Source organism: Mytilus trossulus, chromosome 9, assembly GCF_036588685.1.
Source record: "Mytilus trossulus isolate FHL-02 chromosome 9, PNRI_Mtr1.1.1.hap1, whole genome shotgun sequence".
NCBI lineage: Eukaryota > Metazoa > Mollusca > Bivalvia > Mytilida > Mytilidae > Mytilus > Mytilus trossulus.
Genome location: NC_086381.1, coordinates 65,951,621 through 65,974,767, shown reverse-complemented (window position 1 = coordinate 65,974,767; position 23,147 = coordinate 65,951,621). Strand labels below are relative to the sequence as shown.

The 23,147-nt window shown below is 32.8% G+C and overlaps 1 protein-coding gene across 1 annotated transcript; it reads left to right on the top strand.

The window, feature by feature from the left end:
* Positions 1 to 4,497, top strand: LOC134683267 (uncharacterized). The gene is made up of 2 exons (XM_063542456.1): positions 1 to 93; positions 2,277 to 4,497. Exon 2 carries the CDS (start codon positions 2,280 to 2,282, stop codon positions 3,972 to 3,974), a length of 1,695 nt encoding a protein of 564 aa, XP_063398526.1. The 5' UTR covers positions 1 to 93; positions 2,277 to 2,279; the 3' UTR covers positions 3,975 to 4,497.
* The last annotated feature ends 18,650 nt before the right edge of the window (positions 4,498 to 23,147 follow it).

Below are 23,147 nucleotides of genomic sequence, written 5' to 3'. Positions count from 1 at the left end.
GAGAACATGACGTATTACCTACTTCCTAGTACATAGTTGTCGAATTTGATAACAGAAACAAGTGTTAAATTAATATGCTTAATTGCATTTAAGGTATGTAAAATGCTATCATCATATACATAACAGGCTGATATCAAAACCTGTTGTCAAATCTACAATTCGAGCTTATAGCGGTATTATCACTAATGAACTATACAACATTATCTCCATTTGACTTTCAAAAGCAAATCTATTAATAGACTATGAGGTTTTATACGCCCAGTTTGTTGTGTTGATCAATAATCATCGTTTAGTAGTATTCGGTCGATTTTTATCGAGCCTCTGACTGCTGTCGCAGAAAGCTCGACATAGGGATAGTGATCTAGCGGCGGCAGCGTTAGTTCACTTCTTAAAAGCTATATACATGTATTTGAAAAGGTGGAAGACCTGGATACTTCATACTTTGTATATACATGCCTTATGTTATGAAAAATCCGTCTATCATATGTCCATGATTCTTGACCTCATTTTCATAGTTCAGTGACTAATTAAAAAAAAGTCAATATTTTTGTAATTTTAATTTCTTTCTTATTATGAATAATAGGATAACTATATACAGTATGTGTGTACCTTGCAAGATTTTCATACTCACCAGACGGCTTTCATATGACCTCGAACTTATATTATGGATCAGTGAACAAGTTAAAGTTTTCGTGGTCAAGTCCATATTCAGATACTATAAGCAATATGTCTTCTATATTTCTTGGATGCTATGATTCAGCTGCTATGATTGTAAAGTCAAAGTGAAGTTTTTGAGTTTTGTGGTCTTTTCTTTCTAATACTGTTTGCAATATGTCAACTATTTTGGTGTATGGAAATATTTTATGTCGGTCTGGCAGGTTTTATTTGACCTTAACCTCGTGTTCATGGTTCATTGGTCAGTTTTAAGTTTGTTTCTTAGATACTATGAGCAATAAGTCTACTATATATTTAATGCATAGATGGTTGTAAGGTGTATATGTCTGTCTGGAATGGTTCATCTGACCGTTAACTCATTTTTATTGTTCCTTGGTCAATGTTTAGTTTTCTTGATTAAGTCTTTTTCTTAGAAACTATAAGCAAAAGGTACCGTATAGATAGACCCTTAGTTTCGCGGTTGTAAAATTTTGCGATTTTCATTGAATAAGGTATACATGGTATACGAAATATTTTGACGGTTATTATTATGGCGGGTTCAAAACGTGCACTTTTACATTTCACATATTTATTTTGGCGAATTTGTTATATCCTCGAAAATAAGCGAAAACTTTCACCATGCGAGAATAACTTTAACTAAAAAGATAATTTGTCTTGTTGTATACGGCCCAGATGAAGCCCGCCTCCAGTTACAGGATTTCATGCTGCGTGTAAGACTGGTCTTGGGCAGTTTTCTTTTCTTTGAGTGGGTTGTCTCTTTGATACATTATCCATTTCCATTCAATTTTATTCAAGAATACGTCAACATGTGTATAATAGCATTAGAGAAAAAAATTTGCTCATATCATATCTTATGAGAAGCTATGTGTAAAATGGTAATTGTTGGTGAAAATGTAAATTTCAAATCTTTATGACGAAATAGTGACATCAAGCGTGACCTTTCCGCATTGGAATGTCTAGATTTTATCAACCAGTTCATTTATCAATAAAAAAAAAGCCTTCTTTTGAAAGTCTTGAATAATTGTACTATTTTTCTAATATCTGGTACAAATAAATGGCTCTTATCTTTCATTCTTTGTTGGATATAATTATTTTTAAAGACTCCCTTGATGACGTGATTCATGATATATTAATCATGATAATGTTTGTGTAACCTGTGGGAAGGAGACCTTAACCATAGTTAGTAAAACAGAAACAATCCTAACCATGCCGACTACTGTAATGTTATGTACCTATTTTTATAGTTTGATTGGTTTTTTTTGTTCTGAAGTTTATGGTGTTAATTGAGTAAAAAAAATATAATTAGTTTGCAAAGGTACCAGAATTATAATTCAATACGCCAGACGCGCATTTCGTCTACATAAGACTCATCAGTGACGTTGAGATCAAAATAGTTTTTAAGCCAAACAAGTACAACGTTGAAGACCATTAAGGACCAAAAATTCCAAAATATTGTACCAAATAATAAAACAAACGAAGAAAATGTTACAGAAAGCCCATTTATAATATTATTAAATCTTATTGTGACGTCCTTTTGTTTTACAATAGTAAGTATAGTATAGAGACTTCTTTATAGTAACATATGCTGTTTGCTTTTTCAGGCCATGGCTACCTCTTTTGATAACTGTGCTATTTGTAATTTGCGACATGTTTCGAAGCTGTCTGTTGTTTGGTGCTCAGATTGCGATGAAGGACTATGTCAAGACTGTTCAGAACATCACAGCTTATCTAAGTTATCACGAAACCACAGCGTTGTTCCTATTGCTGAGTATAAAAAGTTGCCATCTTTTCTGGTAAACATAAAACTGCACTGCGATGAGCACGATGAGAAATATTCATTGTTTTGCAAAGAGCATAACGAATGCGTTTGTAGAAAATGTGCCATTTCTGAAAAGCACCGGGAATGTAAAGACATGTTCCCCGTTGAAGATGTGATTCAGAATTCCAAAACATCTGTAGCTTTTACAGAAATCGAGTCCTCGCTCGAAGAAATGAAGAAGAAAATCTCTCTTATTTTAGAAGACAGACAAAATAATTTATCTTCATTATCAGCTGCCAAAAGGAAAATAGAATCCGAGATTTTGGCAATTCGACAACAGATAAATAACCACCTTGACAAAATACAAGGTCTTTTCATGGTTGAAGTAAACTCAGCAGTGGAAAATTCAACCCAAAAAATTCAGAGTTTCCTTGCATCTCTGAAGAAAGATCAAAGAGAAATTGACGAATACATTGAAGATGTAGAAAACATAAAGAAACATGCAACCGATCTGCAAACGTTTTTAGGAATAACGGTATTAAAAAACAAACTGAATGAAACAGAAAACACATTCATATCATGGAGTAAAGGGAACAGTTTGGCTCACACCGCAGTATCTTATCAGTTAAACAACGTATTACAAAATATCAATGACGAAATAAATGCGTTTGGAAAAATTGCCGTTTATATCCAAACATGTGAACTTTTATTACAAAGACGGAAAGATGATCAGGCTCAATTAATTAAAAGAAATGTAGAACCTGATTGTTCTATTGAGCATATAACACTGACATTAAAAACAAAAATAAATACAAAAGCAGCAAATGTGTCCGGCTGCTGTATTTTACCTTGTGGTAAATATGTCGTGTCAAACTATGATCCTTCGTATTTGATATTGTTTTCAATTGATGGAGAAATTGAAAACAAAATTACTGACATCATGCCTAACATTTATGACGTTGAATGTATCAACAATAACGTTGTTGCTGTAACATCGTCAACTGTGAACAATATTAAAGTTGTCAATTTAACAACAGGGAAAACCTTCAGAACTATTCTAACAAGTTCTCCGTGTTGTGGAATTACTTACTGTGAAGGTAACTTTATAGTTTGTCCCGAAAAGGGACAGTTGCAGGAAATCAGACTGGAGGATAATAAAACAACTGATATTGGCAGTGATGTTGTGTCATTGTATATCGCTGCATTTGGCAATACACTTTACTCTAGAAAGAGATATACGGATACAATCTTCTGTCATAATAGAAACGGTGACATACTATGGACATTTTCAAATAGCGCCGTTCTTAAAGGACCAAGAGGTATTGCAGTAGATGAATATGGAAATGTGTTTGTTGCCGGGGTCGATTCCAAAACAATTACTGCAATAGCATCTGATGGCTCAAAGCACAAAACACTCCTGTCACAGAAAGACTTGGTCGGTTCTCCATGGTCTATATGCTACAACAGCAAATTTAAACTTTTGCTTGTAGTAAACGAAAAAGATGGCCAAGCATATTTGTACATTGTTAACCACGCATAAAAAATATTCTCATCTGATATACTGTGTTTAATCTAAATAAAAATAGTTTACATGCATAACTTGTTATAGTTTACTCCTATTATGATGAACACACCAACATCATTTATCATTGTTTAGTGTTAGATGATTATGTCATATTTATACTATGATATGTTTTCAACCATGTTCTAAAGTGAAATTGCTGGTTCACACTTATATATCTATTGCCTATGTAATATTTGTCCTCAAGTAAGACAATTTACCGTACGATTCAGAAGTACAGTGGTGTTGCACCCTTAAAAGGATTTGAAAAGGTGTTTTTGCCAAATTTTTGATATATTCCGAATGTAGATGGTGCGTCCCTGATTCAGGGTTAAAGGAATTTCCGTTAAACCATGATCGCAATTATTATTACATTCTCTAAAATAGTACACTTTATATTTGTAAACGTACTGGAGTGATTCACCAAAAACTACATGCATTGAATAATTAACATCACTAGTTTTAACATTTTTAACTTAAGTGTTATTACGCGATCCATTCGGTGACCTTTAATTTACTGTTATAGACATTTCTATTAACTTTTACATTATGATATTGTCATGACAATGCGATATAATAGCGGTACCGTTTGATGACAAGTTCATGTAGATGTATGTTAATTAAAACCAATAAAATAAACGCTCATCTATCGGCTGTACTTTGCATTGTTCTTTTGCCACCGAGTCAAAACAAAAGGTTTTTAGGCATTTCCGTTTCTGTTTAAAAAGTATGGTCTCGTTTGTCTACAAGATTTTAGTAGCTCATCTACTGTATTACACGTTTTTCAACACTAAAGATGTGAGTTCGAAATTGCACGTAGCAATATGTGCATGTCAATTGACTAAGATGGTCAGATTTCCATGATAAGATCGTTATTCTCACCGGGTACTTTGGCTTTGTCCAAAAATAAAACATTCCGCCACAATGTTGCCATGCATTAGTGTTTAAACTCGTTAAACACAAAAAAAAAAGCAATCATCAATCACAGATTAGATCTTATCTTTAAATTTGACCTTGACCATTTCAATCAATCATTAAGGTTCGTATTTTGACTGGCACAGTTTTCCATAGCAAATTTTTTTGAATGTTATTTTACAGATATTATGCTGATGTTTATAATACATATTGTGAACAGTTGTTAATAACATTCATCATTTCATATTGTCCTAAAAAAAAAAAAAATTTTAATATAAAAAAGTCGGAATACTTACTGACATTTAGTTTTTCTTAAAACAAGTTTGTTATTTTCTCGATTTCACAGTGTATATATGCGTTCATCCTTTTTTATATAAACACACACCGTTTAATTTGCTCTTGTGATTCGATTAGTTACGTATTTGGTGTTGAAAGCACCTTCAATCAAGTGGAACAATACGAGTTATGTCACTATATGATATCAGAGTCTGAGTCTTTTCTGACCTAGTATAGCTTTTAACTGTTAATGTACCGGTATGTTGCTTGCTATATGATTCCTGTTTTACCAATTTTCATGATTTATAAATAGTTATATAGCTTTTTTGCGCTAAGGCGGTGTAAAACAAAAACACCAATCAATCAATCGATCAACTTGTTTCATTTCAACATTTTATCAATTTCATTGTATTTCAATTCATGAAAAGAGTCATAGCTCGTCTTTTATGAATGAGAATACTGATATTTATGCGATAGTAGTGTTTAATCTACAAGGATTTGTCTTACATTTAGGAGATAACTGTATTGTATTTTAAGCTCCGACGGCATCAATTGGGGATTTGATGGTCGCAAATTAAGTTTACTGGCGACGCGTTAGCGGAGACAGTAAACGGGTATTTGCGACCATCAAATCCCCAATTGATGCCGTCGGAGCTTAAAATACAATATTGTTATCTCCATTCTAATGAAACTGACAGAAAACAACGTTAAAACATGTCTTTAAAATCTGTCATATGCCGTCTGCGCTTGCGCGTACGTCCCATAGCATCAATTGTCAATTGATGCCATGTAAATAAGTGACGTTATCCAATCAAAATGAACGTTACAAACGTTGTTGCATTAGAATGGGCAATAGTAAATTTTGATTGTCTTGTACATGTTGTACATGTCCCACTTTAAAGGTGTCGGATGCATCTGATAAGTATTTTTGCACCTTAATGGATGTTTTCCTAAGCTTACAAAATAATTATTGACATCCGTGCTTCTTATGGTAATACTCGAGTTGTTCCACGGCTATTTTGTGGATCTTACTTTCATAAAGGGTCTTTAACTGTGTGCCAGTACAGATAAACGTGGAAAGTAATTGTTTTTGATAGCAGTTTTATTGAACGACATATGCACACAGGTAAAAGTTTTTATCGGTTTAGAAATGATGTGTCCTGAAACCTTTCAAATAATTTACTTATAACAAGATTACGTCGCATCAAGGAGAAACTGTTATTCTCTAAAATTAATTCACACAGGTATGAAGAGAAGGAATGCTAATAAGATGCGTCAATCTCTAGCAGAAGTTCTTTAAACTTCTTATAAATCTATATCTTTAAACAAAAATACCTGCATTACCACCCCATGTAACTTGTATATAGTTAAGGTGGTATACGAGTCTAAAATAAAAATGATAGAATTTGTTCATACTTTGCCAAAACGTAGTATATATATTGAAATATGTTCAAAAATATAACAAAAAGGATAAGTCGCCGTGCATTTTCTCAAGCTACAGGTTGTGATAAAATGACACATTTTGTATGGATTATACTGGGAAATACACCAGTTTGTTATTGGAAACTAAACTAAATGATAGAATTGTAAAATAAATTACATAAAGATAGCTTTTAGACAAGGCGTTGAGAATATCAAAAGAAAAGATAGGATCACCGTATGTTTTTCCGACTAAAATACAAAATAGGAAAATTCCAGGTAGATTCCTTCAGAAACTTCACTGTTTCAGAGTTACCTCCCCTTAAAATGTCAATTAAAAAAATCCAAAAAAAAAATCAATCAAAATAATATACACTTGTATTAATATTAATATTTATAAGTTATATTCTTATAAGTTGGTTCTTTTGAATAAAATGTACACTACATTTGTAGTTATCTGCATTCCTTCATCAAATTTTCTAACTTGATTGAAAATCTGGACCTTAGAATCTCTGTTTTTTACAATCCAAGATGGCGAAAGACACCCATACCACCTTAATGTACAATTATGAATAGGGAGGTGTGATGTGGTTGGCAATGAGATGACTATTCAATGTATTGAAGGATATTTAGACAACTATACGTCCCCTGCAAGGCCTTGAACAATTAGCAAAACACATACCGTCTAGTAAGATAAAAGAAAAAACCGCCTTACCATGTTAAAATGAAAAACGATTTAAACAAGAAAACAAATCCAGGTCCAAGACAAAACAATAAACAAAAAACAAATATGACTGACATCAACGAACGATAACCCGTAATTTACAGGCCCCTAAGATTCATTTGGTACCGGCATATTCAGCATGGCGATTGGTTAAAACTTTTCATGAGCGCACTCAACCCTCCCCCGCTGTACTGAGACAGTGGCATCACATCGACACATAAAAACAATGTAGAATCAGTTGAAAATGGTCAGAACCACAGGAAGGACAAAACACAACTAACATAAAGATAAAAGACACATGCAATGTACCGATCTAACAAATTGAATAATCGTAATTCATAAGATATTTCAAAACTTATAAAAACCAATGAATAAATCATGCTTTTCCAGACACGACATAAGTATTTTTTTTAAATAATTAAAGTGTTATATTTAAGTTGTTGGAAGACCTGGCTGCTTCATTCTTTGTATATACATGTGTATGCCTTTTGTTGCGAAGTTTCCGTCTTTCATTCGTCCATTGTCCTTGGCCTCAATGTTCATGGTTTAGTGACTACTTCAAAAAGTTTGTAATGTCAATTTCTCTCTTATTTTGAGTGATATGATTACTATATTTATTATGTTGGTACCTTGCAAGGTCCTCGTGTCTGTCGGATAGTTTTCATATGACCAAAACCCCATTTCATTGCTCAGTGAACAAGGTTAATTTTTCGTTGATAGGTCAATTGGGAATAATGCAATCATTGGTTTTAAGTTGTACCTGTCTGTCTGCTTAATGTTATTTTTTTCCGAGTAATTTAGTTTCTATGAAATATTTAAGCAATTGGTCTATTATCTTTGGTGTATGGCATGATTGTAAAGCGTACATGTATTTCTTGTTTGCACAGTGTAGATACTATACTGTACGCTTTCCGGAAGTCGCGATTTTCGAAGCGAGAACTTTTTGGATCACATTTTAAATTTGTCGGATATACTATATTAAACGGTAAGATGTTCATCTGTACATTGCTTAATGATTAATTCAGCTGACATCGATATTCACAAATGGTTTATGATTAAATTTAGCACATTCATTATTCGTATCTTTGCCTTAATTAAGAGATTTTCAAGCGCATCACTAAGGAAAATCAGTCGGTGAACCTAAAAACAATTTTTTGCACTCTTACTGTACAAATTAACGTAAAATCCAGACTTAATTTACTAAATAAAGTATATTTTAAGTGGTGGTAAATGTTTCAGCCAGATCTTTGAAGCCAGAAATAAGAAAATTACACTTGTTTGAATTTCTCACTGTACGATCAGTCTCGCTTGTATATTTTGAAACTGTATGATCAGTCTTTATTTCACTGTATTCTAGTAGTGATTTCAAAGTTATTTACGATACATTAGAAGATGGCATTTTTCTAAATAACACAAATATATTTTAATAAATTCACATCCTGTAAACTTTTCAAACATGTTTTAGCTTGATAGGGTGTACTCGACTTACTACATTAAGTATAGGATGTTTGAATGTGGCTAAAATAAGAAGAAGGTTTGTTTGTTTATAGAAGTTTCAGAAATGTCCTCCGTTATACTTAAAATTGTACAAACACACATATTTAATTGTTACTAGTATATAAAAATGCACGAATTTACAAACATTCGAGTCCGTATTGTAGCCTTTATGATTGATCACAGTTCCTTCACTTTGTTTTGGATGTAGACCTGTCTCTTTCATACTCAAATGTACCCCACTTTGTAAAGCGATGGTTTATAGTGATAATGAAGTCCGTCTTTCCGTTCGTCCGTTGGACCGGTACAACATGTTTCGCCGGTTTTGCAAGCGCATCTCCTCATTGACCACTTAATATACATTGGGGTTTCCAGACATTTTTAAATGGAGAGGGGGTCCAATCCAGAAGAAAAGAGGATTCCAAATATATGTTTCCATACAAATGCATTGAAAGTTAAAAAAGAGTTTCAAACCGCCGGATCCCAATTTTCTTGAATCCGTCACTGGTATAACTATTAATTATTTTTTTCTCGGATTCCGTATCATAAATTATAATATAAAAAAGAAGATGCGGTATGATTGCCAATGGGACATCCGTCCACAAGAGATCAAAATGACACAGATATTAACAAATATAGGTCACCGTATGGCCTTCAACAATAAGCAAAGCCAATACCACAAAGTCAGCTATAAAAAGCCCCGAAATGGATAAGGACTTTTCCACTACCTTATTGGGTGGTACCCGCTTACTATACGCAACTTTCAAAAAAATACCATATACTAGTATTAATAAAACTTCCTCATATTCGTTAATAAATGATGCCCCTGAGCACCTATAATTTAGTTTTTCTGGTGTTTTTTTCAAGTTTTTTCCAAAACATGGACTATAGAAGTGGCGGGGTATAATTTCGTTAATTCTTTCCTCAATACCTAAATTTTTTAAACAAAGCTTTCTGTATCTAATTTTTGTCATTTTAAAAGAGACAGGCTTGATGTATGTATTCACTAATTAGTCAACGGCAGACGGTGTAAATAGTCTTTAAAAATGTAATAGTTAAACAGATAACTGCAATGACACACTAATACAAAGTCCACAAGCGAATCATGTATTGCTTTTTAGGTATTTGATTTAAAGTAAGACTGACGGAACAAAAATATAATTATTTTGCCGTCTACAAAAATCATCAGAAATATATTTGTATTGTCTGATGAAAGAAATTACACGTTATAGTTCCATGGACACAATCACAATATCACATAGACACGTATATACCTTCAAATTGCCGTTGTTTTTCAGTCTAGGTCGTTAAAAACTTCCATTTGTTGTTGGTTTTTTTCTTCAAAATCACGACTGGTCATACAGACAAAAAATCTGAAATCGCTTCTAGAATACAGTCAGTTTTAGACTGATCGTACAGTAATTTATTTTGGGATCCTCAAGGAAAGCATATTTTTTTATTTGAAATACGAACATTCTACTTAAATACGGTAGGAATATTGAAACAGTATATATTTTACTGTAAACTGATGCAAATATTTGCAATAAAAGATTATTTGCTTTGTACTACGAGAGTAAAATTGTCAATCGATTTAACTTTTTTCTATGAAGTTGGTGTGATGCACACGTATATTTAATATTCTACTGCATGTTTTTGTTACAGTTACTCATATTTATGATTTTATACATACATTTAAGATGTGCAAAGCACTTTATAGATATAGGAGTAAACAAATGATGAGAAAAAGCACCCAAAACAAAACCGTTTTGTTAGCCAGTTTGAAATCCTCGCTTCGAAAATCGCGACTTCCGGATAGCGTACAGAATAGTATCTACACTGTGGTTTGGGTTATGTTACTACGACCTAATTTTTCTGGATATGATAATTGTAGTAAATCCTGTATTAAGGAATATAAACATCTCTAGTGGACAGTTGTCTCATTGGCAATCATACCACATCTTCTTTTTTATATATAAAATCAATTGTCAGTAAAGCAATAGAGGCATTTAAGCGTATAAAATCTTGTTTTAAAAAATACCGTTTATAAAATGTTGAATTATAAGAAACACAGAGTTTTTTTCTACCTTCAACATGATGAAGCATAAATAGTCTTTGTCCAATTTTCCAAACTTTTTAGATTTTCTTTGCAATGCTCATCTACTTTGTATTTCATCTGACCTTCTAACTGTTTGATTATAATTGTTTGAAACGAATGATTTTCTGGTATACATTATGAACATTATGATATGTGAAATAATAGTCATTAAAGAAACGGTCAACATGAGTCCAGAAACATGCATGTACGCGACTATAGATTACCGTAGGCATTCAACAATGAGTAAAGCCTATATCATTATGTATGACAGGTTATGACATGACTAAATTTGGACATACTAAATAGAAAAACAATGTTCGGAGATACAATATAAGAGGCGACCAACTACAAATACAAGATCCTGATTTAGAACAGGCACATGCATCTTAATGCGTTAAACATATTTATGAGCTAACTGTTCCTCTAGCATGGGACAGCGGCGTAACAAAATAAAAAGACACTAAAAATTAGTTAAAAATGGCTTGTATGGTGACCTATAGTTGTTAATTTCTGTGTCATTTTGGTCTCTTGTGGAGAGTTGTCTCATTGGCAATCATACCAATTTTCTTTCTTATACTGAATCATTAGATTGATACAGAGCACGGACAAGACGTAAGGTAAACGATATTAGATTGCTCGCAGTTATTAAAAGTTAGTTCAAAGTCAACTAAAACCAGTGGAGATTCATTATCGTTCATGGGAAACAAATTTTCGTGGAATTCGAGAAAAAGGTTGTAAACAAACTAAGAGGTCAACGAAGTGAAAAAAAATCTACAACAAATACACAACGTTATACAGGGATAACAAAAAAAACTATCCAAACAGAAAAATAAACAAAAGTATATTAATTTTCGCCTTCGTTGTAAATTATCTTTTTAATTGGCAAAACTCTCTCGGAATTTCGGGTCCTCAATGATTTCCACCTTCGTACTATATTTAACCGTGTCACTGATGATTCTTTTATTGACGAGACGCGCGATTGACTTTTAAAATTTTTAGCCTAGTATCATTGTCATTTTGTTTTTGTATACAGTTTCCCTTGTAACTCAAATATCTAAATTTTTTTTGTTTGATATTTTCATTAAAGATTTATTCAGTTATTAATTGATTTCATTTTTAAAATTACCACGTAATCTCTTATCTGTAATTGCATATTGAGCAATGCATACTTTGTATATGCCACTAAGGGCCTCAGGTTGATATTTTATTAAGTTGTTGATTGTATTTTGGATTATCTAATCTGTTGGGATTTCACCATGTTCACGTTATTAGAGAAAATGACGTATCATTTACCTCTATGTACACATTTGTTGAATTTGATAACATTGTGATGTTAAATTGGTTTTAAGGTATGTATACATGCTAATGCTCTCATAAAAAATACATATGCAGATGGATATTAAAAAGCGTTATCAAATCTTAAATTCAAGCTCATATAGATGTTTAACCTAAAATGATCTATACAAAACCATCTCTCTTTCTCACTTCGATGTTGACATGAATATCAACTATATGGTTATTTTTATAAATTTCCTGTTATAAAACTTAGATTTTTTTTCGAAAAACTAAGGATATTCTTATCCCAGGAACACTTACAGATTACCTCAGCCGTATTTGCCACAACTTTTTGGGAATATTTGGTCCTCAATCCTCTTCAACTTTGTACTTGTTTGGCTTTTAAACTATTTTGATCTGAGCGTCACTGATGAGTCTTATTTAGACGAAACGCGCGTCTGGCGTATTAAATTATAATCCTGGTACCTTTGATAACTATTTGACATCGTTCAATAAAATGTGTTAGGTATCAATAATTATTAGATTATAATTGGGCGTTAATATCAAGCTAATAATGTAGACCAGACCATAACTTCAAGGTTCATTGATAGTCGCTGAGAAGAGTTATTTCAACACAAGAGTTCCTCAATAATGAATCATAGACATTTACATGTTTCTTATATCAACATTATAATTTCAAAACAGAACTAGTTTAAGGAATATATCTCCCTTATGCAGAAGTCTGATAACTTTCGTGACTAAGGCTATATACTTTTTGTTCGTTTTAATCATAAAGCTAAAACAGTTAAAGAGTTTTAATGTCTGTCTGAAAGAGTTCACCTGATCTTTTCATTTTTATAGGTCATTGATGAACGGAACTTGAGTAAATCATATTCTCAGCAAAAGGAGAAAACATGCTTATGCCATTTTTGTGACATTTGTATTCGAAAATTTAAAAAATATTTCAAATCTATCAACTAACATAATTCCAAGATGTTTTTACAACACTAGGCTCTGTCAGTATTTTTTTCTCTCGATTTTGTTGAAATCTACAAAGCTTAAGGGGAAATCCATAAAAACTGATATTATCAACCAAAATAACGAATGGAAAGCAATTAATTGTAAGATATGAGCCAGCACTTTACATAAAAAAGATAGTTTGTAACAAAATATATATAGCCTAAACCAACTTATTTTCGCGAGCGATTTATTTTCGCGACATTCGCGAGTAGGAAAATAACGCGAATATAAATCGTCGCGAATATGTTTAACTTGGATTTTTACTTATCAAATTACATCAAGTAGATAAGAAAATCGCGAAATTAAGTAGCCGCGAAGTGGACAAAAAATCGTTAAAAGCGAAACAAAGTATCCGCGAAAATAAGTTGGTTTACAGTATTATAAAGATTTAAATGTGTGTATAATAGCACAATATGTAACGCCGTTGTTCATATATATGTTGTCCAAAAGCAATTTGTTATATAGAAATTGTTGGTAAAAAAAAATGTCGATTTCAATATCTTCATGACGTAATAGTGACATCACATGTGACCTTTCCGTATTGAAGTGTTTAGTTATTGTATCAATAAAATAAAAATACTTTTTGAAAGTCTTGAATAAATGTACTAATGTAACAATATCAGATGTCAAATAATGGCTCTTGTCACTCTTGTCACCTTTGATGTATACAGTATTTTTTTGGGAGTTTACCTGGCTGACGTGATTCATAATATATTGATTATTTTAAATTGTTTAACCTGTAGTAGACAGTCCTAAACCAAAGTCAGTAAAACAACCACAACTTTCAGTGTGCCCACTCTTGTAAAATAATGATCATATTCTGATAGTTTGATGCTTTTTTAATCAAGATTTTATACCAAAAATAAAACAAAGAAAAAAAACAATACAACAAACCTTGTCTATACTTTATGACTTTCCATTGTTTAATTTATTCTAAAATTAAACCACATAGAATTATTTATAGTAACAAACTGTTTGTGTTTACAGGTCATGGCCACTTCTTTCGATCATTGTGGTATTTGTAGTTTGCGATACATTTCAAAGCCGGCTGCTATTTGGTGCTCTGATTGTGAAGAAGGATTGTGCCAAGAATGTTCAGAACACCATAGCTTATCTAAGGCCTTACGAAACCACAACGTTTTTCCTAATGATGAATATCAAACGTTTCCATCTTTTATTGGAAACATAAAACTGCACTGTGATGATCACAACGAGAAATACTTATTGTTTTGCAAAGAGCATAATGAATGTGTGTGTAGAAAATGTGTTATTACAGAGAAGCACGGAAATATAAAGAAATGGTCCCCATTGAAGATGTGATTAAAAATTCCAAAACATCTGCAGAAATTGAAACATCACTTCACGAACTGAAGGCAAACTTTGATATAATTCTAGAACACAGACAAAAGAATCTATTTTCAATTTCAGCCTCGAAAAAGTTAATTGAATCCGAGATATTAGCGATTCGGCAGCAGATAAATCACCATCTCGACTTAATACAAGAAAATTTTAATGCTGAACTAAGCAAAGCTGTGGTAAAATCTACCCAACAAATACAGAGCTTCATTGCATCTCTGAGGAATAACCAAACAGAAATCGACGAGTGCATAGAAGATTTAGAAAGCTTAAAGAATTATGCAACAGATATGCAAACATTGTTGGGAATTGCGCAATTAGACACCAGGATTGTCAGGCTGTTGTATTTTACCTTCTGGAAAACTTGTAGTTTCAAACAACTGTCCTTCGCATTTGACATTATTTGCACCTGATGGGAAAATAAATCGAAAAATTAACTGCGATTTACCATATATTTATGATGTTGCATGCGTCGACGATACAACTGTGGCCGTTGTATCAATGACTATGGAGAATATCGAAGTAATAAATATGGAATCAGGTAAAACATTCACAATTGTTCGCACTTATTCCCCTTGTTGCGGCTTAACGTATAGTAATAATCATTTTATAGTAAGTCCCCAAAAAGGACAGATACAGGAAATCAGATTAGACGATACAAAAACATATGGTATTGGCAGTTCTATGAGTTCATTGTATTTGGCTGCATTAGGCAATAAACTTAATTCTAGAAAGAGGGACACGAATACCAACGTCTGTCATAATAAAAACGGTGACGTTCTATGGACATTGTTACGGCCAGAAATCGCCTTTAAATTGTAGCCAACAAAAGACACAAATCAGTAGTAAAATTTAACAATATTTATTATACAAAAGTTTACAAAAGGTATTACACAAATATTACTGTCAACTTAACTGTCAAATATGAGTCCAATCTTTTATCTATATCTGTATCCGGAAATCTTTCGGAATCAAATCTAAATATTATTTTCACGATACTAAGGTCACAATCCAGTATGATGTTGTTAGTAGAATAAAAGTGTCAATCCAAATGATGTGAATACTAATGTCTATGTCCAAGTTTAATTATGAGAGTTTAACTTTAGTGTCTGTATATATAGTGTTGGCATGGAAAATTCTAGAACACTCTACAATGGAACATTGTGGAAAATCCTAGAAAGTTACAACGGAAGTTTCTAGAATACCGTAGAAGTTTAAATTACGCATCTTTTATAAGGATCATTCTAGAAAGTTCCAATCATTCTCTGATCGTTCCAGTGATTCCTAAACTGCACAGTTATAAGATTATTTGGTAAACAACTATCAGACCATACAACACAAATTAGGCCAACATAAATAAATACAATAATTACAATATCATAACACCTCCCCCCTTAAAAGAAATTTTAGTGTAACAAAAACTTGTCATGAATAGTATGAACAAAAATATCATAATATATACAAATTGATTTAATAAGCTCTAGACAAAGCATCTGCTATTACATTATCTTTACTCTTAATATGTTTTACAATTACATCATATTCCTGTAACAATAAACTCCACCTAGTCAACCTCTGATTCTTGTTTCTCATTTTATGCATGAAGGTGAGAGGATTATGATCAGTATAAACAAGAATAGGATGCACAGTTGGATTCAAATATACATCAAAATGTTGAAGTGCTGGCAACATTGCAAAACACTCTTTTTCAATAGTTGAATAATTTTTCTGATGTTTATCTAATTTCTTAGAAAAATATGATATAGGTTTCTCAACATTATCATCTGTCTCTTAATATAAAACAGCTCCTATTCCTACATCGCTTGCATCAACGGCAAGTTTAAATTGTTTTTCAAAGTCTGAAGTAATCAGAACTGGACTATTAATTAAAAGTGATTTGCTATTTTCAAAAGCGTTTTGACAATTTTCACTCCATATAAATTTAGAGTCTTTTCGTAAAAGATGAGTCAATAGTTGAACAACAGTAGCAAAATTTGAACAGAATTTCCTGTAAAATCCAATCATGCCTAAATATCTCATAAGTTGTTTTCTATTTGTAGGAGGAGGAAATTTTGAAATAGCTTCCACTTTAGCCATAATAGGTTTTAGTTGACCTTGACCAACTGTATGCCCTAAATAATCAACAGTGGCATGACAAAATTCACTTTTAGCAAGATTAACAGTCAAATTTGATTTTGACAATCTATCAAAAGTATCATACAAATGTGTTAAATACTGTTCCCAGCTATCACTACATACAATAAGATCATCAATATAAGCATTACAACAGTCTAAATCTTTTATAACATTATTGATCATTGTTTGAAATGTAGCTGGTGCACTTTTCATGCCAATTACAGTGTATTGAAATAAGCCATCTGGTGTAACAAAAGCTGATATTTCACGAGCTCTCTGTGTCAATGGAACTTGCCAATAACCTTTCAATAAATCAAATTTACTCACAAATTTGGCTTGACCAATATTGTCAATACAATCGTCTATCCTTGGAATCGGATAGGAATCAGATTTTGAGACTGAATTTACTTTTCTGAAATCAGTCACGAAACGAAAAGTTTTATCTGGTTTTGGCACAAGGAGACAAGGAGAGCTCCATTCACTGTTACTCGGCTCAATAATATAATTGTCAAGCATATATTTAATTTCTTTTCTCATAACTTCAAGTTTGAGTGGATTGAGCCTGTAAGGATGTTGCTTAATTGGAGAAGCATCTCCTACATCAACATCATGACAAACAGCAGTTGTTTTGTTTGGCACATCTGGAAAAAGATTTTTAAAAGTAAATACCAAAGCTTTTATTTCTTCTCTACGCATAAAAGACAGATGTGCAAGTTTTGAATCTAAATTTGACAAAATTTCTGAATTTTTCAATCTTACTGTCTCTTCCATAGTTTTACAACTTAAAGGTGGTTCAATTACATCTGGTTTGTCATGATTGTTTTCACATTTAACCATGCCTAAAGTGGCAACTGGTTTACTCTCACATTCATGAGTACGCTCAAAATATGGTTTTAACATATTGATATGACACACTCTATTTTGTTTGCGCCGACCTGGAGTTTTTACAATATAATTCAAATCATTAATTTTACTTTCTATTGTAAAAGAACCACAATATTTAGCCTGTAAAGAATGTCCAGGGACTGGCAAAAATACAAGTACCTTATCACCAGGCTCAAAAACTCTGTCCCTGGCATCTTTATCATACCATATTTTCATCTTGTTCTGTACATTTTTTAAGTTTTTTCTGAGCAATTTGACAAGCAGTAAACAATTTTTCTTTAAATCTAGATACATAGTCTAAAAGATTCAAGTCAGTATGTTCAGTAAGCCACTTTTCCTTAATCAATTTTAACGGTCCCCTTACAGTATGAACAAATACCAACTCAAAGGGACTAAATCCAAGGGATTCTTGAACAGCCTCTCGGACCGCAAAAAGTAGAAAGTGAACTCCATCATCCCAGTCTCTATCAAATTGAAGACAAAAATTCTAATCATGTTCTTCAATGTTTGATGAAAACGTTCTAAGGCACCTATAGATTATGGATGATAAGAACTTGATCTGTATTGAGCAATCCCTAACTGGTACACGACTTGCTGAAATATACCTGACATGAAGTTTGATCCCTGGTCGGACTGTATAGACTAGGGAAGTCCTACTAAAGTGAAAAATTTGATTAAAGCTTTGACGATAGTAAGTGTCTTGATATTTCTGAGCGGAATAGCCTCAGGAAAGCGGGTAGATGTACACATGATTGTCAATAAATATGCATTTCAAGTCTTGGTCTTTGGTAAAGGTCCAACACAGTCAATTAGAACTGTGCTGAAAGGTTCGTCAAAAGCTGGAATAGGCAGAAGTGGTGCTGGTGGTATTTTCTGGTTAGGTTTACCAACAACCTGGCATATATGACATGATTTGCAGTATTCTGCAACATCGTTTCTAAGTCTGGGCCAGTAGAAATGTTGCAATATTTTTAGGCAAGTCTTCCTTATACCTAAGTGCCCAGCCAAGGGGGTGTCATTGGCAAGATCAATAATTTATTGCCGATAAATTTTAGGCACCACCACTTGGTATACCACTCTCCATTCCTCCTCTGGGGTAGCATCAGGAGGCCTCCACTTCCTCATTTAAATGCCGTCCTGATGGAAATAGCATTCAGCCACTTTTTCTGCTTCCTCCTGTGGTTGAGCCCTCTTGCGGAGCTGAAGAACTTCAATGTCTTTATTTTGTTCTTCGAAAAGGTTCTTTCTGTTTAATAAATGACTGTTTACGTCTGGCCATGGCATAATAACATTCTTGTTATCACTAGGTGGTCTTACTATGGCCTTTTCTGAGCTACCAGGACCTTCAATGTCAGCTATGAAAGTGTCAGAAAGGTCCATGTAATCAAACTTGTCTGTTTGCAAATTCTTATCTTGTTGTTTTCTAGCCATCGCCCTAGTAACACCACAAGTTGGATATAATTCAGCATCATCTTCAGGTGATTTAACATCCACCACCGGTTCACTGGTAACAATTGGTTCAGCAACCACTTTGTTCCTAGCTATATCATTTCCTGGCAATAAGGTAACACCCTCAACAGGGAGATAAGGACGAACACCTAAAACAACTGGTCCAGTTATTAAATCTGACTTCAGATAAATACGATGGAGAGGAACATCTATACAACCCAACTCTACACCGTGTAACAAAACGGAGGCACCAACAGAAGTCTTCTCGGACAAAGGCAACACACCTTCTAACAATAAAGACTGAGAAGCTCCAGTGTCCCGTAAAATCCTAATAGGCTGAAGAGTGGTATCATCAACTATAGCAACAAACCCATCAGACATAAAGGGTTCATATTCCTCCATATAATCACAAAAACTGGACTTAAAAGCCTGACTCGCAGGACATTCCAACGCACCGGTAATATAAGGTGTCGTACAAGCACTGGTCTTTGGCTTATTATCTCGTTACTTCTTCTTCTGGAGTTTAAAACAATCAGCCATATCAGGTGACCATTCTTCTTACAATAAGCACAAATCAGTGACTTCTTCTCAAAAGTATCAAATTTTTTACTAGACATATTATAACTGGACTGACTCTTATTCTGTGCAACAGGCTTACTATCAGTACGCTCAGTGCTTTGATTTTTGTAATTTCCACTGGAAGTTTTAACATTTTGACCCTTGAAACTTCTTTTATGTGAAAGAGTATAATTATCTGATATAACAGCTGCATCATGTATTGACTCGACAGTTTTGTCATCTAAATGTGTTTTTAATTCTAATTGAACACATTGTTTGAACTCTTCTAATACAATCAATTGTCTTAGATTATTAAAATTGTTATCTGTTTTCTTTGACGTAAGCCATTTATCAAATAGATCTTCTTTTTCCCGAGCAAATTCCACAAAGGTTTGTGAATCAAACTTTTTATAAGATCTAAATTTCTGTCTATATGCTTCTGGTACTAGCTCATAAGCTTTCAAAACTTCCTGTTTTACCGTGTCATAATCGGAACTTTTTTCTGATGGAAGTGCAGAATATATTTCAGCGGCCTTACCCTCAAAAACAATTTGCAGCATCGTAGTCTAATACGGCATTGGCCATTTTAAATTATTAGCAATTTTCTGAAACTGTGGAAAATATTTATCGACTGTTTTTTCACTAAATTTTGGAACCAAACGTATATTTTTTGCTGCATCAAAATAATATGATTTGGTCTATACTTTAGTGTTGCTTTCTTCTTTGACCATTTCAATTTTCAGTTTTTCCATCTCAAGCCTTTCTCTCATTTCAAGTTCTTTTAATTTAAATTTAAATTCATCTTCTTTTTCTTTTTTATCTATTTCCAATCTTTCCTTCATTTCCAGCTCTGCCTGTTTAATTTTAAGTTCATCTTGTTTTTCCTTGGTTTTCTCCATCTCTAACCTTTCCTTCATTTCCAGTTCTTTTAATTTAAGTTCATGTTCTAATGCAAGCTGTTTTAATTTAATAGCGTCAACAGTTTCGACCTTAAGATCAAGAGCCTCTTCACCTAAAATTTTTGCGTCAACTAATTTGTCTATAACCAAATTTTTTATAATTTGTTTTCTCATAGATACTTTAAAAACTAATTTCAGTTGTTTAGCAAGCAGCACTAATTCCTCTTTCTTTAAATTATCAAAACTCTCCAGGTCTGGCGTTTTCAAATATTTACCAGCATCAAATGCCATTTTGTAGAATTTTGTTGGCTAGTTTTAATAAAAATACTAATCAAATTTTAAATAAAATATTTTTAAGATCCCGGACGAGCCCCCAATTTCTGTTACGGCCAAAAATCGCCTTTAAATTGTAGCCAACAAAAGACACAAATCAGTATTCAAATTTAACAATATTTATTATACAAAAGTTTATAAAAGGTATTACACAAATATTACTGTCAACTTAGCTGTCAAATATGAGTCCAATCTTTTATCTTTATCTGTATCCGGAAATCTTTCGGAATCAAATCTGAATATTACGTTCACTATACTAAGGTCACAATCCAGTATGATGTTGTTTGTAGAATAAAAGTGTCAATCCAAATGCTGTGAATACTAATGTCTATACGAGTTGGTCTATGTCCAAGTTTAATTATGAGAGTTTAACTTTAGTGTCTGTATATATAGTGTTGGCATGGAAAATTCTAGAACACTCTATAATGGAACATTGTGGAAAATCCTAGAAAGTTACAACGGAAGTTTCTGGAATACCGTAGAAGTTTAAATTATGCATCTTTTATAAGGATCATTCTAGAATGTTCCAATCATTCTGTGATTGTTCCAGTGATTCCTAAACTGCACAGTTATAAGATTGTTTTGTAAACAACTATCAGACCATACAACACAAATTAGGCCAACATAAATAAATACAATAATTACAATATCATAACAACATATTCAGACAAATCAGTTCTGAATGTACCCAGAGGTATCACAGTTGATGAATATGGAAATGTGTTTGTTGCTGGGAACAAATAAAAAAAAACGTTGTGGCTATATCATCTCATGGTAGAGGACACAAAATACTCCTTTCTGAGAAAGACTTGTGTGGTTCTCCATGGGCACTTTGCTATAGTAGCAAATTAAAATCTTTGCTGGTTGCAAATGAAACAGACGGCCAAGCATTTTTGTACAACATTAATTACGCATGAACTATTTTTGCTGCTCCTGTGTTATTTCAAAGAATGCTACGTTAAAAGTTATAAAATACTTCATTTATCATTGAAAATAACAGAACACAAATAGATATTAAAACGAAAAGTAGCATTGCATTAAATTTGTTTTAAACCTTTTTCAAGACACACTGCATACCATAGAACTGAATAACATTTATTCATGTATATTGATGGCAAAGACTTATATAAATGTGTCATTTATACGTGTTGGTTATCTTTTCTAAAAACCAATGTAATCATAAGGGAATATAATAACGTCTCTTTTAATCTGTAAGAATTGATGATGTTAGTGTTGCTAGCACTCATTGGCGACATTGTGTCTTTTTAATTTTGAAAAACAATTTGTGATTTTTTGGGGTTTTTTTTTCGCCAATAAATAGTGATGGTTAAACATATCTAATCTTTTTCATTTTCCAAACTATGCGTTTAGGTTCATGGTTACTAACCATTTTAATCAAATGGTAAAAGACGGCTTGAATTTTACGTACCGTTTACACACCGTTTGACATGTTGATAGTTTTCTGTTGTTTGTAATGAATATCATTAATATTCAAATTTATTTCCTTACGATTTTCCTAATGTTCATGATACATTTGTTCCATATGACAAAACATTCATAAAGATTCCAACGATTTGCTTTAAATGTCGATATAGTACAATAAGATAGAACGCAGTAGTGTATTCACCACATATCTCCACAATGAGAGCATAAAACAATAATAGTACAGAAAACACAACATAGAAAACTAAAAAATGAACAAGTTGAACCCCACCAAAGACTGGGGGTTGTCTTAGGTGCTCTTGAATGGTAGGCAAATGCTGCTGCTCCACATGCATATGTCATCCGTCGTGTTGCTTATGTTATTACAAGTCTAGTAAATCTTCATATTCGGTAGATTACGTATACATTCGTGAAAAGAAAAGAATTGACGAAGGGATGGTTTCAACTTCACCATTTGGAACTCTTGGTTTCGTAGCTTCCTTGTGAGCATCAATCCTCTATCAAAGTCCAGGACTATTGTATCAATTGAGAGACATTTCCTATCCTATATAAAACTTATCCTGACTAAAGTTGTAACTCCTTATATGAATTTCAAAGTCAAGACGTCAATACAGTTTTATTTACAGACATGAGACAGCATATCAGTTTGGATTATACAAAACGTACGATGCAATAGTGTTCAACAACGTCAAAACACCGCCTCTTATACCTGATTTAATTGCTTATATCGAACTTCCGTGCCAAGAATATTAATTTTTGATAATTTTATTAATTATATTCTAAAAAAAAAAAAACATTCAATGATACTTCAATCAGTATTCCATAACTATGTTGGCTTTATGTTTATAGTTTTATTAAGTTATTGATTATTTAGT

Bases quoted from the DNA above. Each gene is read 5' to 3' on its own strand.
- LOC134683267 (XM_063542456.1), top strand. From the start codon at position 2,280: ATGGCTACCTCTTTTGATAACTGTGCTATTTGTAATTTGCGACATGTT.